The sequence below is a fragment of the Somniosus microcephalus genome, chromosome 3 (assembly GCF_052327205.1).
Source record: "Somniosus microcephalus isolate GS21.2 chromosome 3, FLI_Smic_1.0, whole genome shotgun sequence".
Classification (NCBI taxonomy): Eukaryota; Metazoa; Chordata; class Chondrichthyes; order Squaliformes; family Somniosidae; genus Somniosus; species Somniosus microcephalus.
In genome coordinates this window covers 271404460-271429899 of record NC_140989.1, presented here as the reverse complement: position 1 = coordinate 271429899, position 25440 = coordinate 271404460, and the positions used below count along the sequence as shown (strand labels likewise).

The 25440-nt window shown below is 42.9% G+C and overlaps 1 protein-coding gene across 1 annotated transcript in view; it reads left to right on the top strand.

The window, feature by feature from the left end:
* The window catches only part of glis1a (GLIS family zinc finger 1a), a 199576-nt gene that overhangs the window by 114077 nt on the left and 60059 nt on the right, over positions 1 to 25440 (top strand). The window contains exon 3 of the mRNA XM_085978082.1: positions 24402 to 24563. Coding sequence (XP_085834208.1) covers positions 24402 to 24563 — 162 coding nt within the window. The remainder of the gene's footprint in view (positions 1 to 24401; positions 24564 to 25440) is intronic.

The following is a 25440-nucleotide window of genomic DNA, read 5'->3' as shown; positions in this document are numbered from 1 at the left end:
AACGGATAGCAGTAGGTGCTGGAGTTTCTAGTCTGTGTTGGCTGACGGTTTGCTGAAATTCGCCAGTAGTGGCATGGACGCTTGCCAAGCCTATGCTAATTAGATGCCCTTCCCTGAAGCCAGGATGCTCTGGCGGGGTCAGCACTAGGCCTGGAGCACATCCCTGAGCAATTTCCAGATCCCTTTGTCTAACCTATGCAATACCTAACCTTAAGTGCTTGACACTAACCTTGCGGCTAAAACTGGAAAGTGCCCCATTCTTCGGAGCGAGCATCCTTTACATTGATCACAAAAGTAAATAAGAAAGTAATGTTTTGTTGGATGGATCTCACTAATAGCTTATTGAGATAGTGACGGTCTGGATTTTAAGAAGGATGTAATTCTATTGGATATCCACTGACACGGGTCTAATTGGTGAATGTGTGTTTCTCTCTATGGAAGAACAGTAGCTGTGATGCTTCATATCGTGATTTAAAGTCTTGTGATTCACCACTGTCACAGAAAAACTATACATTCAAAAATATATCATTGTTTATCAGCTTTCTTTGTCTTTTAACATAACCTTTAGGAACTGGAAACATATCTTTTTTTATAGATAAACTCCACCTTCTCACCACATTCCTCAGTTTTCTCTCTTCAGAAATATATCTAATTGCCACTGAATCCACTTATGCTGTCCGCTTCAATGGCCATCTCTTGTAATTTATTCCATATTATCACTTTCGTAAAAAAGTTCCATCTAACTTCTCTTCATACTCAGAGGTTCATAATGTTTTTAAACTTGTGTTCTCTGGTATTTAAAGTTTTCACATCATGGCCATTTACTTGAATCAATTCCCTTCAGATTCAATTAGGTCACCTCAAATGTTGTTCTTTTCCAAGGAGAACAAACAACTCCCTTAATCTTCCCTCATCATTTAGATTCCCAGACTTGTCTCATTTGCTCTCCTTTGTGATCTTTCAAAGGTAATAATATCTCTGCTATGATTGGATGACCAGAATGGTCTGACCGTTACCATATATGTCAACCACACAGCCTCCATTGACTTGTTCTCTATTCCTTTTAAAATTTAAAAACTATAAAATTTATATATAAAGTTATTCAACTGAAAATAAATTGTAAGCTTTTACATAGTAAGTTTAATGGAGATTTCTTTATTCATAAGTGTTCCCTGAATTGAAATGGAGTGCTCTAGTCAAATTAAGATGTTTCCATGTATTACACAATAGCTTTAAAAACACCTCATAAAGGATATAATGTACAAACTAAATAAATGTACAGCTATGTTAGAATAACACTTATAACTGGTTTCAATTTTATATTTACCACTTGAACATATAAGAACCTTGTTGTCAATCTATTTGCTTCTGATGTATTATTTTGTTATTTTATAAAGATCTGCAGTGATCATTTTCTTTGAATTGATGATTTCATTCTGACTGAATAACAAGGAACAGCATATGAATAGTTTTGTGTGTCTAGTTCTGTCTGTTTCCTGAACTGTGCACTCGCACTGGGTATGGAGGCCATGGCCATGTCTGTGAAGTGAACACATTAATTTTCCCAAATAACAGATTAAGTAGATAAAAAGGTAAAATTTAAGTTGAAAATGTAGATGTAGGACATATAGAGAAGGAAAAAGAGAAGAGAATGGGGAAAATAGAGCGAGGTGAATGAAAGTGTTTAATTTTTAATTTTTAGCTAAAACTAGATATTCATGCCATTGCTCATGGTGAGTCTCAGGATATGCTGTTGATGACAGCTAGAGTTTTATGCAATGTAATGTAGAATGTATTGCTATATAATTAGTGATTCCCCAGTGGTGTTGCTCATAGAGCTGTCTGGACTGGGTCTTGTGACTAGATGGCAGTGGAGGCCAGTAGCCAGAACAGATGAAGATGAAGAAAATAAATAAATCTGAAAATCTGCACCTAGGAAAAGAATGAACTAGAAAGGAAACAACTTGCATTTATATAGCGCCTTTCACGATCTCAGGATGTCCCAAAGCGCTTCACAGCCAATTATGTACTTTTGAAGTGTAGTCACTATTGTAATGTAGGGAAACACGGTAGCCAATTTGCACACAGCAAGATGCCAGAAACAGCACTGCGATAGTTGACCAGATCATCTCTTTTAGTGATGTTGGTTGAGGGATAAATATTGACTAGGACACCAGGAGAACTCCCTTGCTGTTCTTTGAATAGTGCCATGGGATCTTTTATGTCCACCCTAGGCCTCGGTTTAACATCTCATCTGAAAAACGGCATCTCCAACAGTGGAGCAATCCCTCAGTGCTGCACTGAAGTGTCAGTCTAGATTATGTGCTCAAGTCTCTGGAGTGGGACTTGAACCCACGACCTTCTGACTCGGGGTCGAGAGTGCTACTAACTCAGTCAAAGCTGACACCTTAAATAAAAACAGAAGAGCTGAGCTAGTGAAGAAGAAAAAAAGAATTGTGTAGAATGGGCCAGAAAGAATAAGTAAAACAAATAAGAAAAAGAAGCAAATAAATTAATGGCTGAAGGGCCCAGGGTTGAAAACATAAGGAAATTTATCATATTAAGTGTTCAGAACTATGAAGGAACACTGTCTAAATTATATAAATGCACTCTGAACTCTCTATAAGTGCCCCTAATACTAAATAAAATAACAGTGATTGATTTAGGAGACAGCACAGAGCAATGATATTATAAGTGCCCGCCCTCCTGTTTGCTATTTACTTCTATCTGCGATTATTTTCATTTTCACATCATGGGATGCTGTCCAGAGTTCTTGGCCTCAGTATTGGTCTCACTGACTCCTCTGATCTCAAGTGGAACTCCCATGTCTCCTCCATTGCTAAAGCTGCTTCCAGGAAGATTGGTTTCCTCTTTCGTGCCAAATACTTCTTTTCTCTTCATTAACTTGTGTTTAACTCTGTCCAAAACTGTTCCCATATCAGGGAGATTCCTTGTTGAAATCAGTTCTCATTGCATCTTCTTCTAGTCCAGTTTATTATTTCCAGGGACCACAAAACTGTCTCTGTGTCTTTATTTCCTCTTATACAGGCTATTTAAACCCAAGCTTGACATCGCCTAACAAATGCTTCTTTATTTACATCGTCTTCTGCCATACTCTTTTTAACCTTGGTGGCATCCCGTACGATGGGCCTTGGCCCTTCACCTAGCATGAGGCTAAATGTCCATATCCAATAGTCTTTTACATAACTTCAGTAATATCATATGTCCTTCAATCACTTGGATGGATTTTGAAATTGATGGAAATTTCTTTGGTTGCTCCAAATGTTTGTGATGAATTAATGTAACACACCTGGCCCAGCCTCTTAGTTGATTTAAAGGGCTTAATGTCTTTCCCTTTTTTAAATTAGATTCAGGTTTAAATTTCAAAGACTGAAAATTAAATTTCTCCATCATGTCTGGATGATGAAAGCAGCAGCCCGCGTCTAAGTTTCATTCAACTTTGTCAGAATGTACATTTGACTTTAGATAAAGGGAAAACAAGGAATGAAGTAATTTTAGGAAACAGCAGGTCGTGACCGGCTGCTGTTACATTTCTTTCTTCATTAACATTTAAGAAAACCCTAAGAAATTTCTTACGTTTTGTTAAATAGGCGCAGTGCACATCACTGTGGAAATAGAGGGGTAATAATTCCATTGTCGTTGGTGACATTGTAAATGCATTTGTGAAGATTTCTATCAGAATCAAAACCATGTTCTGAAGGAACGTGTTGTTTCACTAAAAATTATGAAATGTTTAGGAAGGAGGCAATCATGAAGAGATTGTCCCATTAATATTCTAAAGTGAAATTACACAACTGTGTGGGGCCAACAGAATCTTTTTTTTATTTTCCACATTTTTCAAATAAAATTTCTAATTCTGTTGCCTGGCATTGCAGCTGCTGAATGGTTTAACCACTGGCAGTGCACTGCTGGACTAACCTCTGTTATCCTATCATACAGCTGGAAACCCAACATCATGTGCAGCTTTTCCTGTGCTTCCCGTCTTGCCACTCTGCTTCTGCCACCCTCAGCCTGATTACTACCTAACATTAAGAAAAGTAGAAAACAACATTTTTCTCACCTCTAATTCTTTCAGCTTTTCTCCCAAGGTGTTGACTCACACTGGTATATACCTCCATGGATGCAAGTGGCTATTCTTTGTGCATAAGCCTAGATAGGAAATGTTGGTGAGCTATTCTCCTGTTGAGGAGAGTGGCAACACATCTTAACCTGATCCTGTTGTGGCCCAACATCTCCACACATACACGTTCCAGCAGAGATCACTGGATACTGATCAGGTGTAGAAACTTGGGCTGATCTTTTCTCCTTCTTACCCAGGGGTACTGATATGCCCAATGTGACTCACTGCTAGTCCTATATTATCCTTAAATGATTTGCTGTTAGTCCTAAATTATCCTCGATATATCTCACTGCCAGCTCTCCATTATCCTCGATATATCTCACTGCCAGCTCTCCATTATCCTCGATATATCTCACTGCCACATCTCCATTATCCTCGATATATCTCACTGCCACATCTCCATTATCCTCGATATATCTCACTGCCAACTCTCTATTCTGCTCTATGTGACTTACTGCCAATCCACTATTATGCTCTGTGTAACTCACTGGCACCTCTCTATTAGCCTCAATGTAACTCACTGCCAGTCCTTCATTATGCTCTGTGTGGGTCACTGCCAGCTCCATATTATCTTCTATATGATTCACTGTCAGGCCTATATTCTTTATGTGGCTAATTCCCAGACCTATAAGGGGAAATATTCCTGGGACTGCAGCCAGGTGCACTGGAACATCTGGGCACAATGAATATCAGAAAATCAGGCAGTTCAGAGCGCACACCTGTAAAGGAACTCATGCAATTTTCTTCCATTCATTTCAATGGAAGATAATTAGGCATTGATAAAGAAGTATTAGAAAGGCTGGCTGTACTTAAAGTAGATAAATCACCAGGCGCGGATGGGATGCATCCTAGGATGCTGAGGGAATTGAGGGCAGACATCGTGGAGGTACTGGCCATAATATTCCAATCCTCCATAGATACGGGGGTGGTGCCAGAGGACTGGAGATTTGCAAATGTTACACCATTGTTCAAAAAAGGGTGTGAAGATAAACCCAGCAACTACAGGCAAGTCAGTTTAACTTCGGTAGTGGGGAAGCTTTTAGAAACAGTAATCGGGGACAAAATCAACCGTCACTTGGATAGGGGTGGATTAATTAAGGAAAGCCAGCATGGATTTGTTAAAGGCAAATCGTGTTTAACCAACTTGATTGAGTTTTTTGATGAGGTAACAGAAAGGGATGATGAGAGTAATGCAGTTGACATAGTGTACATCGATTTCCAAAAGGTGTTCGACAAATTGCCACATAATGGGCTTCGCACAAAATTGAAGCCCATGGAATAAAAGGGACAGAGGCAGCCTGGATACGAAATTGGCTAAGTGACAGGAAATAGAGTAGTGGTTGTTTTTCGGACTGGAGGAAGGTATACAGTGGTGTTCCCCGGGGTCGGTTGTACAGGGCACAATTTCAAAATTTGCAGATGACACAAAACTTGGAAGTATTGTAAACAGTGAGGAGGAGAGTGAAAAACTTCAGGAAAACATAGACAGGCTGGTGAAATGGGCGGACACGTGGTAGATGAAATTTAATGCAGAAAAGTGTGAAGTGATGCATTTTGGTAGAAAGAATGAGGAGAGGACATATAAACTGTAGTGTATGTACCTTTAAGAGAGAACTACTTTTACAGCTCCTGTATACTGTAGTACCGGTAGTGACCACACCTGTATATAAGCCTTGAGCATGCCTCTGTACCCCCAGTCTTGAGACTACCCTACTCCAGTAAATACCTGTTGATTGTTAAGTTACAGCATCCATGTAGTTATTGAAAAACATCATACTCTCAGAATCACGGATCTAACAGTGGCGACGAGTGTCGATTCGAATCTACCTGCAACTCTGCATTTCCCTTCGAGGATTCGCTCCGGGAGGGCGGTGGAAGAAAGTCGAGGCCAGAAGCACGGGCGTCGACCACGAGCAACCGCCCAGTCATCCGGCAGAGAGTGAACATCGCAGGGGAGGCTGTGGAGAGCCGGGCTTGGTTCCCCAGCCACGACGATCAGCAACAGACTGACGACAGGTACAGCGCAGACCCTTCCCAGACAGCGGCGGCTGGAGCCGACCGACGGCGGAGAAAAAGCCGAGCAGCGTCGACGGGGTAAGATAGAGGGTGAAGCGCACAGGGCGCAGCCAGGGGTTGAAAACCGAGGGGCGTCGAGGAAAAACAAAACGGAGAGAGAGAGTAAAGCAGCAGCCGGGTTCAGGACCGAGCGGCGGAAACAGGAAAGGCGCACAGGAAAAAAACACGCAGAGCACAGCCAGGGCTCAAGGGCTGAACAGTGTCCGCGGGGAGAAGAAGGGAGAGCGCGGGAGACGCCACCAAGCCGCGGAGAAGAAGGAAGAGCGCGGGAGATGCCATATTTAGAAGCCGCAGCAGAGAAGAACGGCGAGCGCGGGAAGAAAGGAAAGCGCGGGAGACGCCATTTTGTGCCAGCGGAGAAGAAGGGAGAGCGCGGGAGACGCCATTTTTGACAGTTAAATCACACCCAGGGATGACAAAGAGTGGCAGTATCTCTACGTTCGACAATGAAGTCGAAGATTGGGCGACATATGTGGAACGTATTGAGGTGTACTGCAGGGTGAATGAAGTGCCAGATGCTAGGAAAGCACTGGTTTTGTTCAATTCCATGGGTGCAAAAATTTATGGGTTACTGCGAAACCTAATAACCCCAGAGAAGCCCGTGAATAAGAATTTCGAAAGCATAGTGGAAATCCTACAGGACCACTTAAACCCCACACCGCTGCTGATAGCAGAACGATTTAAGTTCCATAAAAGGAACCAACACAAAGACGAAAGCAATGCTGAGTACTTAACGGAACTGCGCAAGCTATTGAAACACTGCCAGTTTGGAGTGGGACTAGCAGATACGTTAAGGGACAAGTTTGTGTGTGGGCTTCAAAGTGAAGGAACCCAGAAACAGCTTCTATCAGAAAAGGATCTTACGCTGGACAAGGCTTTCAGTATGGCAGTATCACATGAAGCAGCCGCAAGGGGCGTTGCAGAGATACAACGGAGACCGCAAGAATATGGCACCAATGAAATGTCCTATGGAACAGGCAAGTGTTATCGCTGCGGCAGAACAACACACGACCAGAAGGATTGTTGGTTCAAGGACCAAGTGTGCAGACAGTGTGGAAAAGCAGGACACATAGCAAGAGTCTGCAGGTCTGGGAAGAAAACCAACAGCAAGAAATCTCCACAGGAGAAGTACAAAAAGGTACATAAGGTGATGGGCAGTAGTTCAGACGAACAGAAAAGTGACACAGACTCCGGAAGCAAGGAGCTGGGTTGTCTGAAACTACATAAGGTAACCAAAATGGAGGATCACCAGACTATCTGGGTTACACTCAAGATAGACGGAGTCCAAGTGAAAATGGAATTGGACACAGAATCAGCCCTAACAGTCATAAACCAAAGGGACTACAAGCGGCTATTTTCACATATACCCTTGAAAGCTACAGAGATTGTCTTGAAGACGTACACGGGGCAAAAAGTCTACCCCAAAGGAAAAATAAGGGTGAAAGTGATATACAAAGGCCAGGAAATACCTAAAATGGACCTATATGTATTGCCAGATGGAGGACCACCACTACTAGGACGTGAATGGATCCGGAAGATACAATTAGATTGGCATTCCATACAGGCACTGAAGGTTGAGGCCAAAAAGGATGACGACGTCACACCTGGACGACTGTCAAAAATGCTAACTGACGCAAAAGAAGTGTTCCAGGAGGGACTCGGAACACTAAAAGGCATAACAGCAATGATTAAAATAGAGGAAAATGCAAGCCCAAAGTTTCTTAAGGCCAGACCTGTGCCTTATGCGATCAGACCAGCCGTCGAAGCAGAGCTGGAAGGGTTGGAACATTCAGGAGTACTGTCCAAAGTAGACTGGAGCGAGTGGGCTACACCCATCGTTCCTGTAATGAAGAGGTCGTTGAGTAATACACCTGGGGAACCAAAGAAAGTCCGCATCTGTGGGGATTTTAAGGTGACATTGAACCCAGTCCTTCACACGGTACAATATCCGCTTCCACGAATTGAGGATATTTTCGCCTCGCTATCTGGAGGTAAACGTTTCACCAAAATTGATCTAGCCCAGGCGTACTTGCAAATGGAGGTAGAAGAAGCCTTGAAACAATACCTCACGATCAACACTCATAAAGGTCTCTACCAATACAACCGGCTGGTGTTCGGGGTAGCATCGGCTCCGGCTATTTGGCAAAGGGCGATGGATCAAGTCCTGCAAGGGATTCCAGGGACCCAGTGTTATTTGGACGACATCCTGGTCACGGGCGAAAATGACAGTGATCACCTCGCCAACTTGGAGAAGGTGCTCACCAGATTAAAGGAATATGGGCTACGAGCTAATCGCCACAAGTGCGAGTTTTTCCAGAAGCAGATCTCGTATTGTGGCCACGTCATTGATGAAGAGGGGTTACATAAGTCCCCTGAAAAGATTGAGGCAGTAGTCAAGGCTCCAGCACCGGAAAATGTGTCACAACTGAGGTCGTTCCTCAGGCTGGTAAACTACTACCATAAGTTCTTACCAAATTTGTCTACGGTATTACACCCACTGAACACCCTGCTGCAAACAGGGGTACCATGGAAGTGAAATGACGAACGCAAACGAGCTTTCCAGAAGTGCAAAGAATTGATCATATCAAAAGAGGTGTTGGCCCATTTCAACCCAGCACTACCAATTCGTTTGGCATGTGATGCATCACCCTATGGTATTGGAGCGGTGCTGTCGCACAAATTCCCAGACGGGTTGGAGAGGCCAGTAGCCTTTGCGTCTCGGTCACTAACCTCAGCCGAGCGCAACTGCGACCAGATTGACAGGGAGGCCCTCAGCCTAGTATGGGGAGTAAAAAAATTCAACCACTATCTGCATGGGCCGAAGTTCACCTTGCTGACTGACCACCAACCACTTGACTCCATCTTTAATCCTAAGAAGGGCGTTCCGGTGATGACTGCACAACGGTTACAAAGATGGTCCCTGTTTCTAGGGGCGAATCAATATGAAATAGAATATAAAGGCACGAAACAGCATGGAAACACTGATGGGCTATCACGCCTGCCACTGCCTACTGTGGAGGAAGCACCAGCAGTGGACCCTATCGAGATATTTTATTCATCAATAATTGAACGATTGCCAGTAACGAACGCGGATATAGAGAAGGAGACCTGCAATAATCCGACGCTGTCTCAGGTATATGATTTGACGGTGAGGGGATGGCCAACACATGGCGACTCACTGTTGCCGGCATTCTCATCCAGAAGAGAACAGCTGTCAGTATGCCAGGGGACAGTGATGTGTGGATCCAGAGTGGTGATTCCACCCAAGTTAAGGGAGAGAGTGCAAAATGAGCTTCATGAAGGTCATCTGGGGGGAGTGAAAATGAAAAGCCTTGCTAGGGCTTATGTGTGGTGGCCAGGAATCGATCAACAAATCGAGGACCTAACCAAGAGCTGCTCAGGATGCCAGAAGGTCCAAAATGCACCACCACATGCTCCTCTACACCCATGGGAGTGGCCCTCCTCTCCATGGCAACGGGTGCATATTGATTTTGCTGGTCCATTCATGGACTCAATGTTCTTAATAGCAGTGGATGCTCATTCGAAATGGCCTGAGGTGATAAAAATGTCCTCAACCACTACAGAGAAAACGATTGCAGTCCTACGGACCATATTTGCCAGGAACGGCTTGCCAGAGCAGATTTGCTCTGATAATGGACCACAGTTTGTGTCCGAAGAGTTTCGGAAATTTATGAGAAGGAATGGGGTAAGGCATTACACATCCGCCCCGTATCACCCAGCCACAAATGGATTGGCTGAGAGGTTCGTACAAACCTTTAAAAAGGCGATAAAGGCCATGTGCGACGATGAAATTCCACTACAGCATAAGGTGGACAATTTCTTATTAGCCTACCGAAATGCAACACATGCAGTTACCAACCAGACCCTGGCCATGATGTTCTTTAACCGAAGGTTGAGATCTCGTCTGGATTTGCCCAGACCAAATGTGCGAAGAAATGTTGAGGATAAACAATTCCAGCACATCAATGAGAAGCCGACAAGGAGCTTCAATGTAGGGCAACCAGTCTTGGCCCGTGACTACCGAACAGAGAAATGGCAACCCGCAACGATATGCACAAGGCAGGGGCCATTAATGTACACAGTGGATGTCGGGGAGAACATTGTGAGACGCCACGTCGATCAGATCTTAGCATCACAGGAACGAGTCAACCCCATGTCTCGCGTACCTGGGGATGAACCCGACATACCGGTAGCATCTACCTCCGAACCAGTAGCAGTGGAAACCGATGAACTAACCGACGAAAAGGGGCCAGAATCACCTCCGCGCCAAGAACAAGAACCTCAGGAAAGGCGCTATCCCGAAAGGATCAGGAAGCCGCCCCAAAGACTGAATCTATAAATGGACTATTGTTGTTTAATGTACATGTTAAAGTGTTAATTGTTATTTGAATATTATGGGTACTGCTAATCTAAAAGGGGAGGAATTGTAGTGTATGTACCTTTAAGAGAGAACTACTTTTACAGCTCCTGTATACTGTAGTACCGGCAGTGACCACACCTGTATATAAGCCTTGAGCATGCCTCTGTACCCCCAGTCTTGAGACTACCCTACTCCAGTAAATACCTGTTGATTGTTAAGTTACAGCATCCGTGTAGTTATTGAAAAACATCATACTCTCAGAATCACGGATCTAACATAAACTAAATGGTACAATCCTAAAGAGGGTGCACGAACAGAGAGACCTGGGGGTATGTGTGCATAAATTGTTGAAGGTGGCAGGGCAGGTTGAGAAAGCAGTTGAAAAGGCTTACGGGATCCTGGGCTTCATAAATAGAGGTATAGAGTACAAAAGTGTGGAAATTATGATGAACCTGCATAAAATATAGGTTCGGCCCCAACTGGAGTACTGTATCCAGTTCTGGGCACCACACTTTAGGAAGGCTGTGAAGACCTTAGAGAGGGTGTAGAAAAGATTCATGAGAATGATTCCAGGAATGATGGACTTCAGTTACGTTGATAGACTGGAGAAGCTGGGGTAGTTCTCCTTGGAGCAGAGAAGATTGAGAGGAGATTTGATAGAGGTGTTCAAAATCATGAGGGGTCTGGACAGGGTAGATAGAGAGAAACTGTTCCAATTGGCAGAAGGGTCGAGAACCAGAGGACACAGATTTAAGGTGATTGGCAAAAGAACCAAAGGCGATGTAAGAAAAAACTTTTTTATACAGCGAGTGGTTAAGATCTAGAATGCACTGCTTGAAAGGGTGGTGGAGGCAGACTGAATTTTCTTTCAAAAGGGAGTTGGATAAGTGTCTGAAGGAAAAAAAATTGCAGGGCAATGGGACTAGCTGAGAGTCAGCATGGGCTCGACGGGCTGAATGGCTGCCTTCCGTGCTGTAACCATTCTATGATTCTATGTTCCTTTACAACCATGTGTTCCGACCCGCCTGATTTTATGATATTCACTGGCCTAGGCCATCTAGTGCACCTGGCCGCAGACCCTATAGTATCCTCCTTGTTCCCTGTATGTAACTCACTGCCATCTGTTTCTACCCTATGTGCAGCTCACTGACAACACTCTTTAATGCAAAGGCAAAATACTGCGGATGCTGGAAATCTGAAATAAAAACAGAAAATGCTGGAAATACTCAGCAGGTCAGGCAGCATCTGTGGCGAGAGAAACAGGGTTAATGTTTCAGGTCGATGACCCTTCGTCAGAACTGAAAAAAGTTAGAGATATAACAGGTTTTAAGCAAGTGCGGAGGCAGCGTTGGTGGTACCTCTCCAGTGCTTTGAGGTGCCTGCTGTACATGGTCCATGTCTCTGAGGCATACAGCAGGGCGGGTATCACTGCTGCCCTGTAGACCATGAGCTTCGTGCCGGGTTTGAGGTCCTGGTCTTCAAACACTGTCTTCCTCAGGCGACCGAAGGCTGCACTGGCACACTGAAGGCGGTGTTGGACTTCGTCGTCGACGTCTGCCCTTGTTGACAGTAGGCTCCCGCAAGATCCTGCAAATCCATTGGCAGGATAGGTGCACCAACGTCAGTGTTCTTGCTCAGGCCAACATCCCCAGCATCGAAGCTCTGACCATGCTCAATCAGCTCCGATGGACGGGTCACATTGTCCGCATGCCTGGTACGAGACTCCCAAAACAAGCGCTCTACTCGGAGCTCCGGCACGGCAAGAGAGCCCCAGGTGGGCAGAGGAAACGCTTCAAGGACACCCTCAAAGCCTCCTTGAAAAAGTGTAACATCCCCACTGACACCTGGGAATCCCTGGCCCAAGACTGCACAAAGTGGAGGAGAAGCATCCAGGAAGGCGCCGAACACCTCGAGTCTCTTCGCCGGGAGCAAGTGGAAGCCAAGCGCAGGCAGCGCAAGGAGCGCACGTCAATCCAAGCACCCCACCCACCCGCCCCTTCAACCACCGCCTGCCCCACCTGTGACAGACTGTAGGTCCCGCATTGGACTCATCAGTCACCTGCGAACTCATTTTTAATGTGGAAGCAAGTCATCCTCGGTTCCGAGGGACTGCCTAAGAAGAAGAAGAAGAAGTGCAGAAGTCGGGAAAGGGTGCAGGGGAGTAAAGCGCAAAAGGGAAGCTTTGTGACAGGGTGGAAGGCAGAAAAGATTAAAAGTCAAAAGGGATGGTGCAAGGCAAGAACAAAAGATGAGTCTCGAAAAGGTGTAAATGGGAATAGCAGAATCATCAACAGCTGCCCTCAAAAAAAAAAGGGGGACAGAGGTTATGATCTGAAATTGTTGAACTCAGTGTTGAGTCCGGAAAGCTGCAAAGTGCCCAATCAAAATGTTTGATGCATTAGGTTACTGTAACTGTTACCCTCTATGTAATTCACTGCCAGTCCTATATTATTCTCTATATTACTCACTAACAGCTCTGTATTATCTTGTATGTAATCACTGCCAGTTCTGTATTATATTGTAGGTAACTTTATCTATTATACTATGTAACTCACTGCCAGCTTTCTGTTATACTTCAAATAATTCCCAGACTCATAAGGGAAGATTTTTCTGCCAGCTTTGTATTATCTTCTAAATAACTCACTGCCTGCTAGTTTTGTGTTGCCCCTCGTATAACTCAATGACAGCTCTATTATTTCCTCTATAAAGTCATTGCTAGCTCTGCATAACTCACTGCCAGCTCCTTCATATCCTTTATATGACAGAGTGTCAGCTATCCATTAATATATCTTACAGTGTGTAAAAAAGGGTTAAAGGACAAATTGTTGATAAAACACTGCTTGTTATTTGGGTGTGAATGTTTACATGTGCAAGGTGGTAGAGGTCAGTCCTGGGCAAGTTTCAAGTGCAAAAGGATGTTTTGGTTGCCGGGTTTGGTAATAATGAATTAATTCCAACAACAGCAACAACTTACATTTATATAACATCTTTAATATAGAAATGTAGTCAGACAAAAATGAACCTTGAGCCAAAGAAGGAACTATTAGATGGGATGACCAAAACCTTGGTTAAAAAGATGGGTTTTAAGGAAGAGAGGGAGATGGAGAGGCGGAGAGGCTTAGGGAGGGAATTCCAAAGCATTGGGCTTAGACGGCTGAAGTCAAGGACTCCAAAGGTGGAACGAAGAGAGGGAGGGGGATGGATAAGAAGCCAGAGTTGGAGGAACGCAGAGTTCTCAGAGAATTGTAGGGCTGGAAGAGGTGACAGAGGTAGGGAGTGGAAAGGCCATGAAGGGATTTCAACACCAGGATGAGAATTTTAAAATCGCGGCGTTGGTGAATCGGGAGCCAATGTAGGTCAGCGAGCACAGGGGTGATGGGTGAGTGGGATTTGGTGTGGTATATGATACAGGCAGCTGAGTTTTAGATGAGCTGAACTTCATGGAGGGTGGAGGATTACAGGTCGTCCAAGAGAGCATTGGAATCGTCGAGTCTGGAGGTGACAAAGGCAGAATGAGGGTTTCAATAGCAGATCTTAATTTCATCTGAAATACTGATACAGCAGGCATGAACACAATCATCAGTGAAAGCTGATGCATGGTTTTAATTTCAAACTGGGATCAAACCTGGGACTATTTTGGTCTGTATGGCTCAGTGCCTCATTGGGCAGTGCATTTACCCACAAAGTCAGTTCAATTTATATACTGTTAGCAGCACTTGTGCATCATGCCATATCCCTTTAGGTCCGCCACTGCTGTCCTTTAGTGCCACAAGCAATCTTAGCAGATGAGAGATGACACAAACTACAACAACAATAACTTGTATTTATATAGCGCCTTTAATGTGGTTAAAATGTCCCAAGGCACTTCACAGGAGTATTAAAAGACACAAAATTTGACACCGAGCCACATAAGGAGAAATTAGGGCAGGTGACCAAAAGCTTGGTCAAAGAGGTAGGTTTTAAGGAGCGTTTTAAAGGAGGAAAGAGAGGTCAAGAGGCGGAGAGGTTTAGGCAGGGAATTCCAGAGCTTAGGGCCTAGGCAACAGAAGGCACGGCCACCAAAGGTTGAGCGATTATAATCAGGGATGCTCAAGAGGGCAGAATTAGAGGAGTGCAGATATCTCGGGGGATCGTGGGGCTGAAGGAGATTACAGAGATAGGAAGGGGCGAGTCCATGGAGGGATTTGAAAACCAGGATGAGAATTTTGTAGGTCAGCGAGCACAGGGGTGATGGGTGAATGGGACTTGGTGCGAGTTAGGACATGGGCAGCCGAGTTTAAGATCACCTCAAGTTTACATAGGGTAGAATGTGGGAGAAATAACAACAGAAAATGCTGGAAAAACTCAGCAGGCCAGGCAACATCCGTGGAGAGAAAATAGATTCAACGTTTCGGGTCAAACCCTTTGTCAAGACGGATGTTGCCTGGCCTGCTGAGTTTTTCCAGCATTTTCTGTTGTTATTTCGGATTTCCAACATCTGCAGTATTTTGCTATCATAGAATGTGGGGGGCCAGGAGTGCGTTGGAATAGTCAAGTCTAGAGGTAACAAAGGCATGGATGAGGGTTTCAGCAGCGGATGAGCTGAGACAAGGGCGGAGACGGGCAATGTTACGGAGGTGGAAATAGGCGGTCTTAGTTATGCTGCGGATATGTGGTCGAAAGCTCATTGCAGGGTCAAATATGACACTAAGGTTGCGAACAGTGTGGTTCAGCCTCAGACAGATGTTAGGGAGAGGGATGGAGTCAGTGGCTAGGGAACGGAGTTTGTGTCGGGGTCCGAAAACAATAGCTTTGGTCTTCCCAATATTTAATTGTAGAAAATTTCTGCTCATCCAGAACTGGATGTCAGATAAGCAGTCTGACAATTTAGAGACCGTGGAGAGGTCGAGAGAAGTGGTAGTGAGGTAGAGCTGGGTGTCATCAGCGTACATGTAGAAACTGATGCTGTGTTTTCGGATGATGTCGCCAAGGGGCAGCATGTAGATGAGAAATAGGAGGGGGCAAAGGAGATCCTAGGGGGACACCAGAGGTAACGATGCGGGAGCAGGAAGAGAAGCTGTTGAAGGTGATTCTCTGGCTATGATTAGATAGATAAGAATGGAACCAGGCGAGTGCAGTCCCACCTAGCTAGATGACGGTGGAGAGGCATTGGAGAAGGATGGAGTGGTCAACCGTGTCAAAGGCTGCAGACAAGTCAAGAAGGACGAGATGGGATAGTTTACCTTTGTCACAGTCACAAAGGATGTAATTTGTGACTTTGAAGGGAGCCATTTTGGTACTGTGGCAAGGGCAGAAATCTGATTGGAGGGATTCAAACATGGAACTGCGGGAAAGGTGGGCACGGATTTGGGAGGCAACAGCACATTCAAGGTCTTTGGAGGGGAAAGGGAGGTTGGAGATGGGGTGGTAGTTTGCAAGGACGGAGGGGTCAAGGGTTGGTTTTTTGAGGAAAGGGTGATGACGGCAGATTTGAGGGATTGGGACAGTATCTGAGGAGAGGAACCGTTAACAATGTCAGCTAACATGGGAGCCAGAAAAGGAAGTTGGGTGATCAGCGGTTTGGTGGGAATAGGGTCGAGGGAGCAGGAAGTGGGTCTCGTGGACAGGATGAGCGTGGAGAGGTCATGAGGGGAGATCGGAGAGAAACTGGAGAAAGATGTGAGTTCAGGGCTAGGGCAGGGAGGAACCTTAGGAAGTTTGGTCCAGTGGGCTAGGGGAAGGAAGGGAAGTTGCCGAGGCAGCTGAACAGATGGTCTCAGTCTTGGAGACAAAGAAGTCCATGAGCTCCTCACACTTGTTGTCGGAGGTGAGGGAGGAGGAGACCGGGGAGAGGGGTTTAAGAAGACGGTTAACAGCAGAGAATAGGAGCCTGGGTTTATCTTTGCATTCCAGAATGATTCTGGAATAGTGAGCAATTTTGGCAGACGAGAGCAGAACCCAATAATGCTTTATGTGGTCCAGCCAGATCTGGCGGTGAATGGCTAAACCAGTTGTCCGCCATATCCGTTCAAACTGGAGTTGTATTCCCTGGAATTTAGAAGATTAAGGGGTAATTTGATCAAAGTTTTCAAGATATTAAGGGGAACTGATAGGGTAGATAGAGAGAAACTTTTTCCACTGGTTGGGGAATCTCGGACGAGGGGACATAGCCTAAACATTAGAGCCAGACCTTTCAGGAATGAAGTTAGGAAACATTTCTACACGCAAAGGGTGGTAGAAGTTTGGAACTCTCTTCCGCAAACAGCAGTTGATGCTAGGTGAATTGTTAATTTTAAATCTGAGGTTGATAGATTTCTGTTAACCAAAGCTATTAAGGGATATTGGGCAAAGGCGGGTATACGGAGTTAGGTCACAGATCAGCCATGATCTCAATTGAATGGCAGAACAGGCTCGAGGGGCTAAATGGCCTACTCCTGTTCTTATGTTCCTATTAGCATTGTAACAAATTAATAATGCACATTGGAGCGTACCAATGGACATTGTCAGATACTGTTCCATCACTTTGCAGATAAATAGATGGACTGAAGTTTAAATTGAAAAAAGGTTGCCAGAAAAGTGTTTTATAAATGTAACTGTCAGGTATTTTAATACATTTTTAATGTAGAAATTTTCCAGTTCACTGTTGGGATTTACACAACTGATAAATAATGATACAAATACTGCATCAACTCAACCGTCACAAAGCATTGTTTATTTATTCGGGTGTGGCTGCCAATCTCCTGTCGATATCGCGTACAGTCCAATAAAATGTATCAGTCGGCAGCCACAATTGATTAATGATATGTGAGTGGAGTAGGAACCTTGTGCCCATTAAAGAAAGAGCTGTCAAACGAGTTCAGACTGTTTCTTTGTAATTCTGTTTTTTTTTAAAAGCTAATGGAAGTGCCAAGGAGAGAAGATAAGATAGATCAAGAAGTGATAGTTAGGTGACTCCCAGCATAGGTTTTCAAAGTTTGCAAATTGTAGGAAGAAAGAAAGGCAGTGGAAGGTAAGGTGTTCCATAGTTTTAAGATCATGGAAAAGAAAGGATTGGATTAGGAGACAGTGGCATGGGTCTTGGCTTTAACACAGGAAGGATGTAGGGATATAGGGAGAAGGAGAAGCATATTTGCATCTTGGGATAAATAAGAGCTCAGAGAAGGAAGGACCATAGCTGTATTGATAAAGTAGAGAGACGCGCACAAGAGGTTGGAACAGAGAGAACGCTTAGCGGCCAGAGGTGGGAGAAAGATGATTTATCAGACAATAAGATTTTTCTTGAAAATCCTGTTCACATGTCTAAAAGAGGTGCTAAAGGAGCCTCAGATGTAGAAGCTGTAAATATTGGATGGACTTTAACTTTGTAGAAAATTAAGAGTTGTTGAGGGAAAAAGAAACATTAGGTATAAAACAGGAAAGAGCTTCTTGGAGCTAAAGATAGGAATGACTGATGCGTGTTGTTGAGTCTCTGTAAATTATAGGATTTTCACACTTGTGGATGAATTGCAATAATTCCTGTTATTTGGGAGATATTGTCTGTGCAAATGCCAAAATAAATAGCTCAAACATCTTGGTGCTGCCAGCAGCCAATCTTTAAACCATTAAGTAGAATTCTAGACTGTATATGTTAATAAGTTTGACTTCCCACTGGGTTGCGATTTGAATTTTCTCTGAAATTTCCTAGTTGGCTCTGGTTGCAGAATGAGATGTGATTTTAGGATCATGTTGGATGTTCTAATTGTTTTGTTGGGTCTGTGTGCAAGGTTCACTTTGTTACATGAAAAATGTACTTATAAATCTAACCTGTCAGATTGTAAAATTTGGAATCACACATGGGGCCATTCAACGGCAAAATTCACTGCGTGAAGACTTGTACCTACATTTGTGACTCCCACCTTATTGCAAACACCAATAATTAGGAAGTTAGTAGTAAGAAGGCAACTCGGGTAGAACTTCTTAAACAAGGAATAATTGAATTGTGGAATAGGCTACTATTTTTGGAGCTGGAAGGGTTTGGGTGTTATGGTGAGAAGGCAGGGAGGCGAGTTGGATCTGTCAAAAATGACGGGCTTGTTAGGCTTAACGGCCTATTACCTGCCCTGAAAATTCATAGGTTGTTCATACAAAATGATAGATGCAAATTGCACTCATTGTATTACTTATGAGTGACAAAATTACATTTCTTCTGGCTCTGCATCCTCCTCAAATAATAATATAAAAAATTGATAAACACTTTTATAAAGACAGCACCCCTTTAAATCTGTATGTCATGTGGATCTTTGATACAGATTTAAAGGGGAATATTACAATCTAAATGTTCTAAATTAAGGCTTTACCATTGTCTCTCAGTATTTCCTTGTAATGCTATTTATATGCTTTATAAACGTGATAGGGACAGCCTCCGAGCAGACATTTTGTGCAGAACGTGCTTTGCTGTGACATTATAAAGTTCTGCTTCAGTGGCATCATGAGTGCCACAATCACCAGGGCCAAAGATAATCTCCACAATATTCGTCCATCCTTGCTCTCCCCTATAGAACCTTAGCCTGATGCACACCGCAAGTTAACATTGTTCTGACCATGGCCCCAGGAGTAGAGGAACCACTTTGTTTTGTGGAGCAGTTAACTATCTACACCTATCCCTTGAATATCCAATTTTGTTGCCAACCAGATATTTATTCAGCTCCTTTTCCATTGCAGGGCTACACTGCTACACAGTATACCTTCTAGTCACCATCATTGACAAATGCCTGACAACAGGTCGCCAGTCTATCTGCTTGGCCTTAGGAAGTATATGTCCCAGAGAGACTAAAAGAAGTGGGCAGAAAATAGATTTTTATCCTTACAAAAAAATGTTGTACTGCCAAATAATGCAATACTCCCGTAGATCCTGGCATTTGTATACAGGGAAGAATTGAATTGCTTCTAATTGCAATTGTATTCTCTGCAGATCTCAGCCCTCTCTCTTTTACACTTTTCAACATTCAGTCAATTCAAGAAAAATATAGCTATTGCAGCCAAATTTATCTCGTATTCCAACATTGTTGGAGCAAATTCAGCAATTCATTCCAAATTGTTTTTATCTCATTCTTGTAGCACCTAGGATCCAGTAACTTAAACACTGTGTGGACTATGTACTGAACAAAAGTCTTGACCTCAAATTCTATATTAGCTCAGGACATTTTTTAAGAGAACAGGTCTCCACACCATCTATGTTTTATGAAAGATCTCATTCTATCCCAGGATAATATAATGGTAATGAAATAATCTGAATTCTTAATATATAACAGTCTCTCAAGATACACAGGCCTGGAGCAAATTACTTTCAAAACTGTTCAGAATCAGAGTTTAAAGCATAAAAGAAAGAACTTGCATTTATATAGCACCTTTCATGACATCAGGATGACCCAACATGCTTCACAGCCAATGAAGTATTAGTTTGAAGTGTAGTCAATGTAGGGAAACACGGAAGCCAATTTGCATACAGCAAAGTCCCACAAACAGCAATGAAATAAATGACTAGATAACCTGATGGTATTGCTTGAGGGATAAATGTCAGCCAGGACATCAGGAGAATTCTTGCTCTTTTTGGAGTAGAGCCATCGGATCTTTTATGTCCACCTGAGAGGGTAGACAGGGCCTCTGTTTAACATCGCCTCCAAAAGGTGGCACCTCCGACAGTGCAGCACCCCTTCAGTACTGCACTGGAGTGTCGACCTAGATTATGTGTTCAATTTTCTAGAATGAGAGTGCTACCACTGAGCCAAGGCTGACATCCTACTTTTACTGTGGGGAAACATCCTCCAGACTGCATCTTGTGTACAGCTCATGGAACCTAAAGAGAAAGATGTGACACTAAGTCAATAAGGAGCCCAGTGGGTAAATGCACTGGCAGTATTTACTACATCATGCAGACAGGAAGGTTTCAGACTCACCCCTCAGTCTGTACTGAATTAGCTGATCTCAGCCAGCATGCAATTAGGAGTGCTACAACTGGACTCAGAGACGCTCTGCCCTTTGAGCGATAAAAAATGAACAAGCATTCCCATTACTGATCACTATCCAGCTACCTCTGCTACATAGTGTATGTGTGTGAATGTTGACTCAAGAAAGGATTAGGCTTGGCTGTGATGCCCCCCTCAAACCAAGCAGCCTGTCCACACCCATTGCCAAGATTTAAATCTGTTGACAGTACACTCGAGAGAGGCACTGGATGGTGGCTGTCAGTTGTGGAATCATAAATGAATTCAGGAAATCAAGGGATTTAATTGGTGGGGTAAACAACATGTCTTATTTAGTGGGATGACAGTTATTTCTATGGGGTTAGTTTTTCTTGATACAGTGAGGTAACCACAGGATAATTTTTTTTAAGTAAAAAAAGATGCACATGTAAAAAACAAGTTGCTTGTATATGTAGAGCTCGGCTTCAAAGCCATGACTGGAGATTGCAGAAGTGCATGTAGTTTAAGAAAGGTTCGATGTTATTGGAATAAATACTCATCGCACCATTAACAGTGACCATCAAATCTATTTATTCATTGTAATTGTGGTTGACAACATCATTTAAAAAAAAGTCGGTGATTGGTGGGATGATAAAAAGGCCTTCTTACTGGAATGGAGGATGATCTGTACGGAACTGTGAGTTGCTCTGAACAGTGGCTTTAAGTTACAAATCAAGAGTAATAATGGTTCAGTTAACAGCGGCAGAGACGATGCTTTATATAATACCCTGGGCATGTATGTTGTCGATATGCTGTTTTATATTCAGATGCAGGACACGAGCAAGATTGAAAAGAAGAGAAAAGACAAAGTAAATCAAGAAGTACAGTAATAGGTGATGCCAAGCTTAAAGAAAAAAAACCTGGGAGGGAAGGAGCTCCACAGTTTGACGTTCTGGGAAAGAATGAGTTTCTTCTATGAAGTGGTGAGATGAGTCTTGATTCATGGAGGAGGAAGAACATATATGACAACATATTTGGAATCTAGGAGAAACAAGAGAGGAAAGTTTGGCGAAGCAATGATCATAGTAGTACTGTTAAAATAAAGAGACAAGAAAAGCTGCAATAGAGAAAGAGAGAGATTGAGGACTAGAGGTGAGAAAAAAGGATTTCCTATCAGATCAAAGCAGTGATGGTGTCAGTCAGTAAAAACCCACTGCTTAAACATCAGAGTAGAGAATAAACTATGCTTTGACTTTCCATAGCTTGTTTAACATGAAACAAACCGTGTTTCTTTTGACCACTTTCTCTGACCAGGTGCTGTCAAAGGAAAACAAAATTGCGCTTTATAAAAATTATTAAAACAATGTTAAGTTCTAAGTAAATCACTAATCAAAACCTGACACACTTTTCTCTAGCTGTAGAGTTTTCAGTACAAAACAAAAAAAAATGCTTTGGATTGAAAATCTTAAGATTTTCCATGTGTCGTCTGTCTCCGATGTCAGTAGTCTATGACCTGCTCTTTCCTTACTGTTGTATAAAGGCCATTTTGTTTATTTGACCTGACAGCAACTACCATGGATATTAGTAAGGTTGTTGAACAGCACACTGCTGCTATTTAGCTCCATAATGGTAAAAAAAAGTTTCACTTATTCCATCACAGCTCATTTCCCCCAGAAATGTTACTCAGGTCTACAATTGATATTCATTAAGACAGCCTCGGTTTTCCCAGTCTTACTTTTTTTTTACTATACATTAAAGTTAAAAATGTGCTGAATTTTGCATTTCCCCAGATTGAGATTATTTGAGTTGTAGGCTGATACAGGATAATTCCAGAATGATCTACGATCTCAGTCCTACTTAGACCATTGCCAATTTTGTGACGTTTCTTCATTTCTCTGAGGGGAAAACAATTCAAACCCAGTCTCGACTAGGGGCTGTTCTTCCAGCACTTTAGAGAAAGCAAATCTGGTTTCTGTCACATATCATCCAGTCAAATTGTGGAATTGGAAGCAGATTAGGGACCAAATCAATAATATTTCTTTATCTTGAGTAATCTCTCAGTGAACTGATAAATGAGAGTACTGTAATATATTTTTGGAAATCATGGATAATTATAATTTACGGTTTTTAAAGCTTTGAAATAAATTGTGGGGGGGTGGTGGCAGTGCGTGTGTGGTGCAGTGGTAAGAGGGAGGAGAATTCAGCCTCAATACTCCACACAATGCTGCAATTAACTTTTTGTTGTTGCACCCACAAGATGTTAGTGCTGGAGAAAGTATCTGCATCAAGTACAGCGCTGGTTAAATGCAGAGTAAAGCTCTCTCTACTCTGCCGTAACAATGTGACTTAACCCCCAGCCTCAGAAGAGCATCTCTACTGCACCAGTGTGATGTGTGACATTTGTCCTTTACTCACACCAGCCATCTATCCAGTGTGCCAATTAATGGAAGTTTTATGCTGCAAGTGGAAATTGGATTAAGTCTGCCTATGCATCCTTGCATCCAGCAGAAAACAGAGACTTTCCTCCTTTCAGTCTGGGCAGGATTGGATCCAGCTCCCAGAGGTGAAAAGTCAGTGGGCAGAAATTTGCTGCAAAAATAACGGCGTGTGAACGATGCACATCGTTATTAATGTGCAAATCATCTAGCAACTTGTGGCAAGGAAGAGATACCCCGTGAATTGTGAATCGCCACAAGTTGCTGGACGATTGGTATCGCCTCATCGTTAGTTTCACGAAAATGGCATCTCGCCCTCAATCTCCCTGTGAGTTTCATGAAGTTGCTACATTTGCGCATTAATTGGCTATTAAACTTGCTACAGAAAGTTAAGTCTAATAATTAATAGCTTAAGTACCTTTTTAATGATGTAATAATTGTTAATGACTACTAATCAATGTCTCTTGCCCAGAAAGTGAACAATTAAAAGTATGGAGTCTCATTCCTTCAGGTAGTGAATTGTTGTTGGAGATTTTTTAAATGTCAAATTTTAAATGTAATTATTTTTTTCTTTCTCTCTCTTTCTCTCTTAATCTAATCTTTCTTTCCTTCTATCTGTTTTTCTTTCTGTACCTGATTTGGCATTGAATTCACCCCCTTTAATTCACTCTCCTTCTCAGTCCTTCCTCTGTTTATTTCTCAATCCTTAAATCTCAATGTTTAAAAAGATGCAGTTTGTCCTGTCGTTCACCAAGGCCCCAGATGCCCTGTTGCCCTCGCCGTGCTGTTATCAGCTCGCACTTCCAACAACCAACAGGGCAAAAAAGATTTGAGCTGAAAGGTGCAAGAAAATGTCTAACTAACTGGGCACACTGAGAGATGCCCTACTCCAGCAAATTCCAGCCCAGTGTCTAACCTACTGCACCACCCAGTCCCTCTTAAAGATCCCAGTTGATATTTTCATGCCAAAAATCAGGGTGCAGCTTGGAGAACAGAATGACTTATTAATTAGTATAAACAGCACATGGGCTAAATCAACCCAGACAGGTTTAACAGTCAGCTTTGTGGCTACTGATTTAAGTAAATCCCCAAAGGTTATTAATTTGTCTTTAGTGACATTCAGAGAGATCACTTTGAGAATAAAATGCCCTCTATGTGTGTGATTTAAAACAGCTTAGGTAATGTATGTTTTTGAAAGAGTTGATGAAGCGTATTTCAGCAAAAAGAAACCAATTCAATCTTGTGCTGTTCTAGTACATGTCAGTGTTGAAAGGTTAAATTAATGGCACAGATTTTTTTTTCTTTCATCCCTGAGTTAGTACAGATGTTAAGCTGTGGTGATTTACTGGATGAGCACTGTTAGTTTACACTGTGACCATTGTAGCTAAGCTGCCTTATTAACTATTTCTTCATGGCAATATTTATATTTTTTTAATACTTTATTGCAGTTCGAAGGCTGTAATAAGGCATTTTCTCGACTAGAAAATCTCAAAATCCACCTGCGGAGTCACACAGGGGAGAAGCCTTACCTTTGCCAACACACCGGCTGCCAGAAGGCTTTCAGCAACTCCAGCGATCGTGCCAAACACCAGCGAACACACCTGGACACAGTAAGCACTATACAGAATGTTTTGCATTATGCTGTAATTGGTAGTTACTCAGTACCTCGCCTTTTCATTACATTGAAAAAACCAATTGAGGCAAACAAAGAAAAACAATGTGAGTGTTGAAAATCTGAAATAAAAAGCACAGTAAATGCTGGTAATACACAGTAGATTGATCACCAGCTTTAAAAAAAATAGGTGAACTCTTTGGGTGGGACCCTACTTCAGAACAGGGGAACTGAAGCGTGGCCAATATCTAGGACAGCTACCAAACAGATTGAGCCAATTCCATTGCAGAGATCAGTTCTGAAGGATCCGACTCAAAACGTTAACGGGCCTTTTCTCTCTCAGATGCTGACTAATCTGATACAGAATTTCAGCATTCCCTAGTATTTGAACCAAATTTCCTGTCCAATGGAAAGTGAAACATCACTCTTCCTTTTCCATGGCTCTGATTTCCTTACTATAATGAGGTACACAGAACTGTACCCTGTGTGGCTGATTCCATGCTTCCAGCAAGGAGTGATGCTTACAGGGGGTGGATTGTGAGAAATTGGGATCATAGAGTCTGTGATTTTCTATCCATTTTAATGGGCTGAAAGTAGCAGGCTGTGCACCTGTGATTTCCCACTGTGCACTTCCTATGAGCACCGCTCCCCATTGGGAGCACGGAATTAACTAATGCTCCAACTGTAGCCTTAGGAGAAACAATTCAAAAATGAGAGTAGCACCACTTTGGTGGCTAACTGGCTGACTACACTATCTGTTGTGCTTAATGATCATGCAGGCCAGAACTTTGGTTCAATCCCCAGTCTCTGTTGAATTGGCTTATTTCAGGGGGTTTGGGTAGAGGCACTACAATTAGCCTTAGTGCCCCTAAACT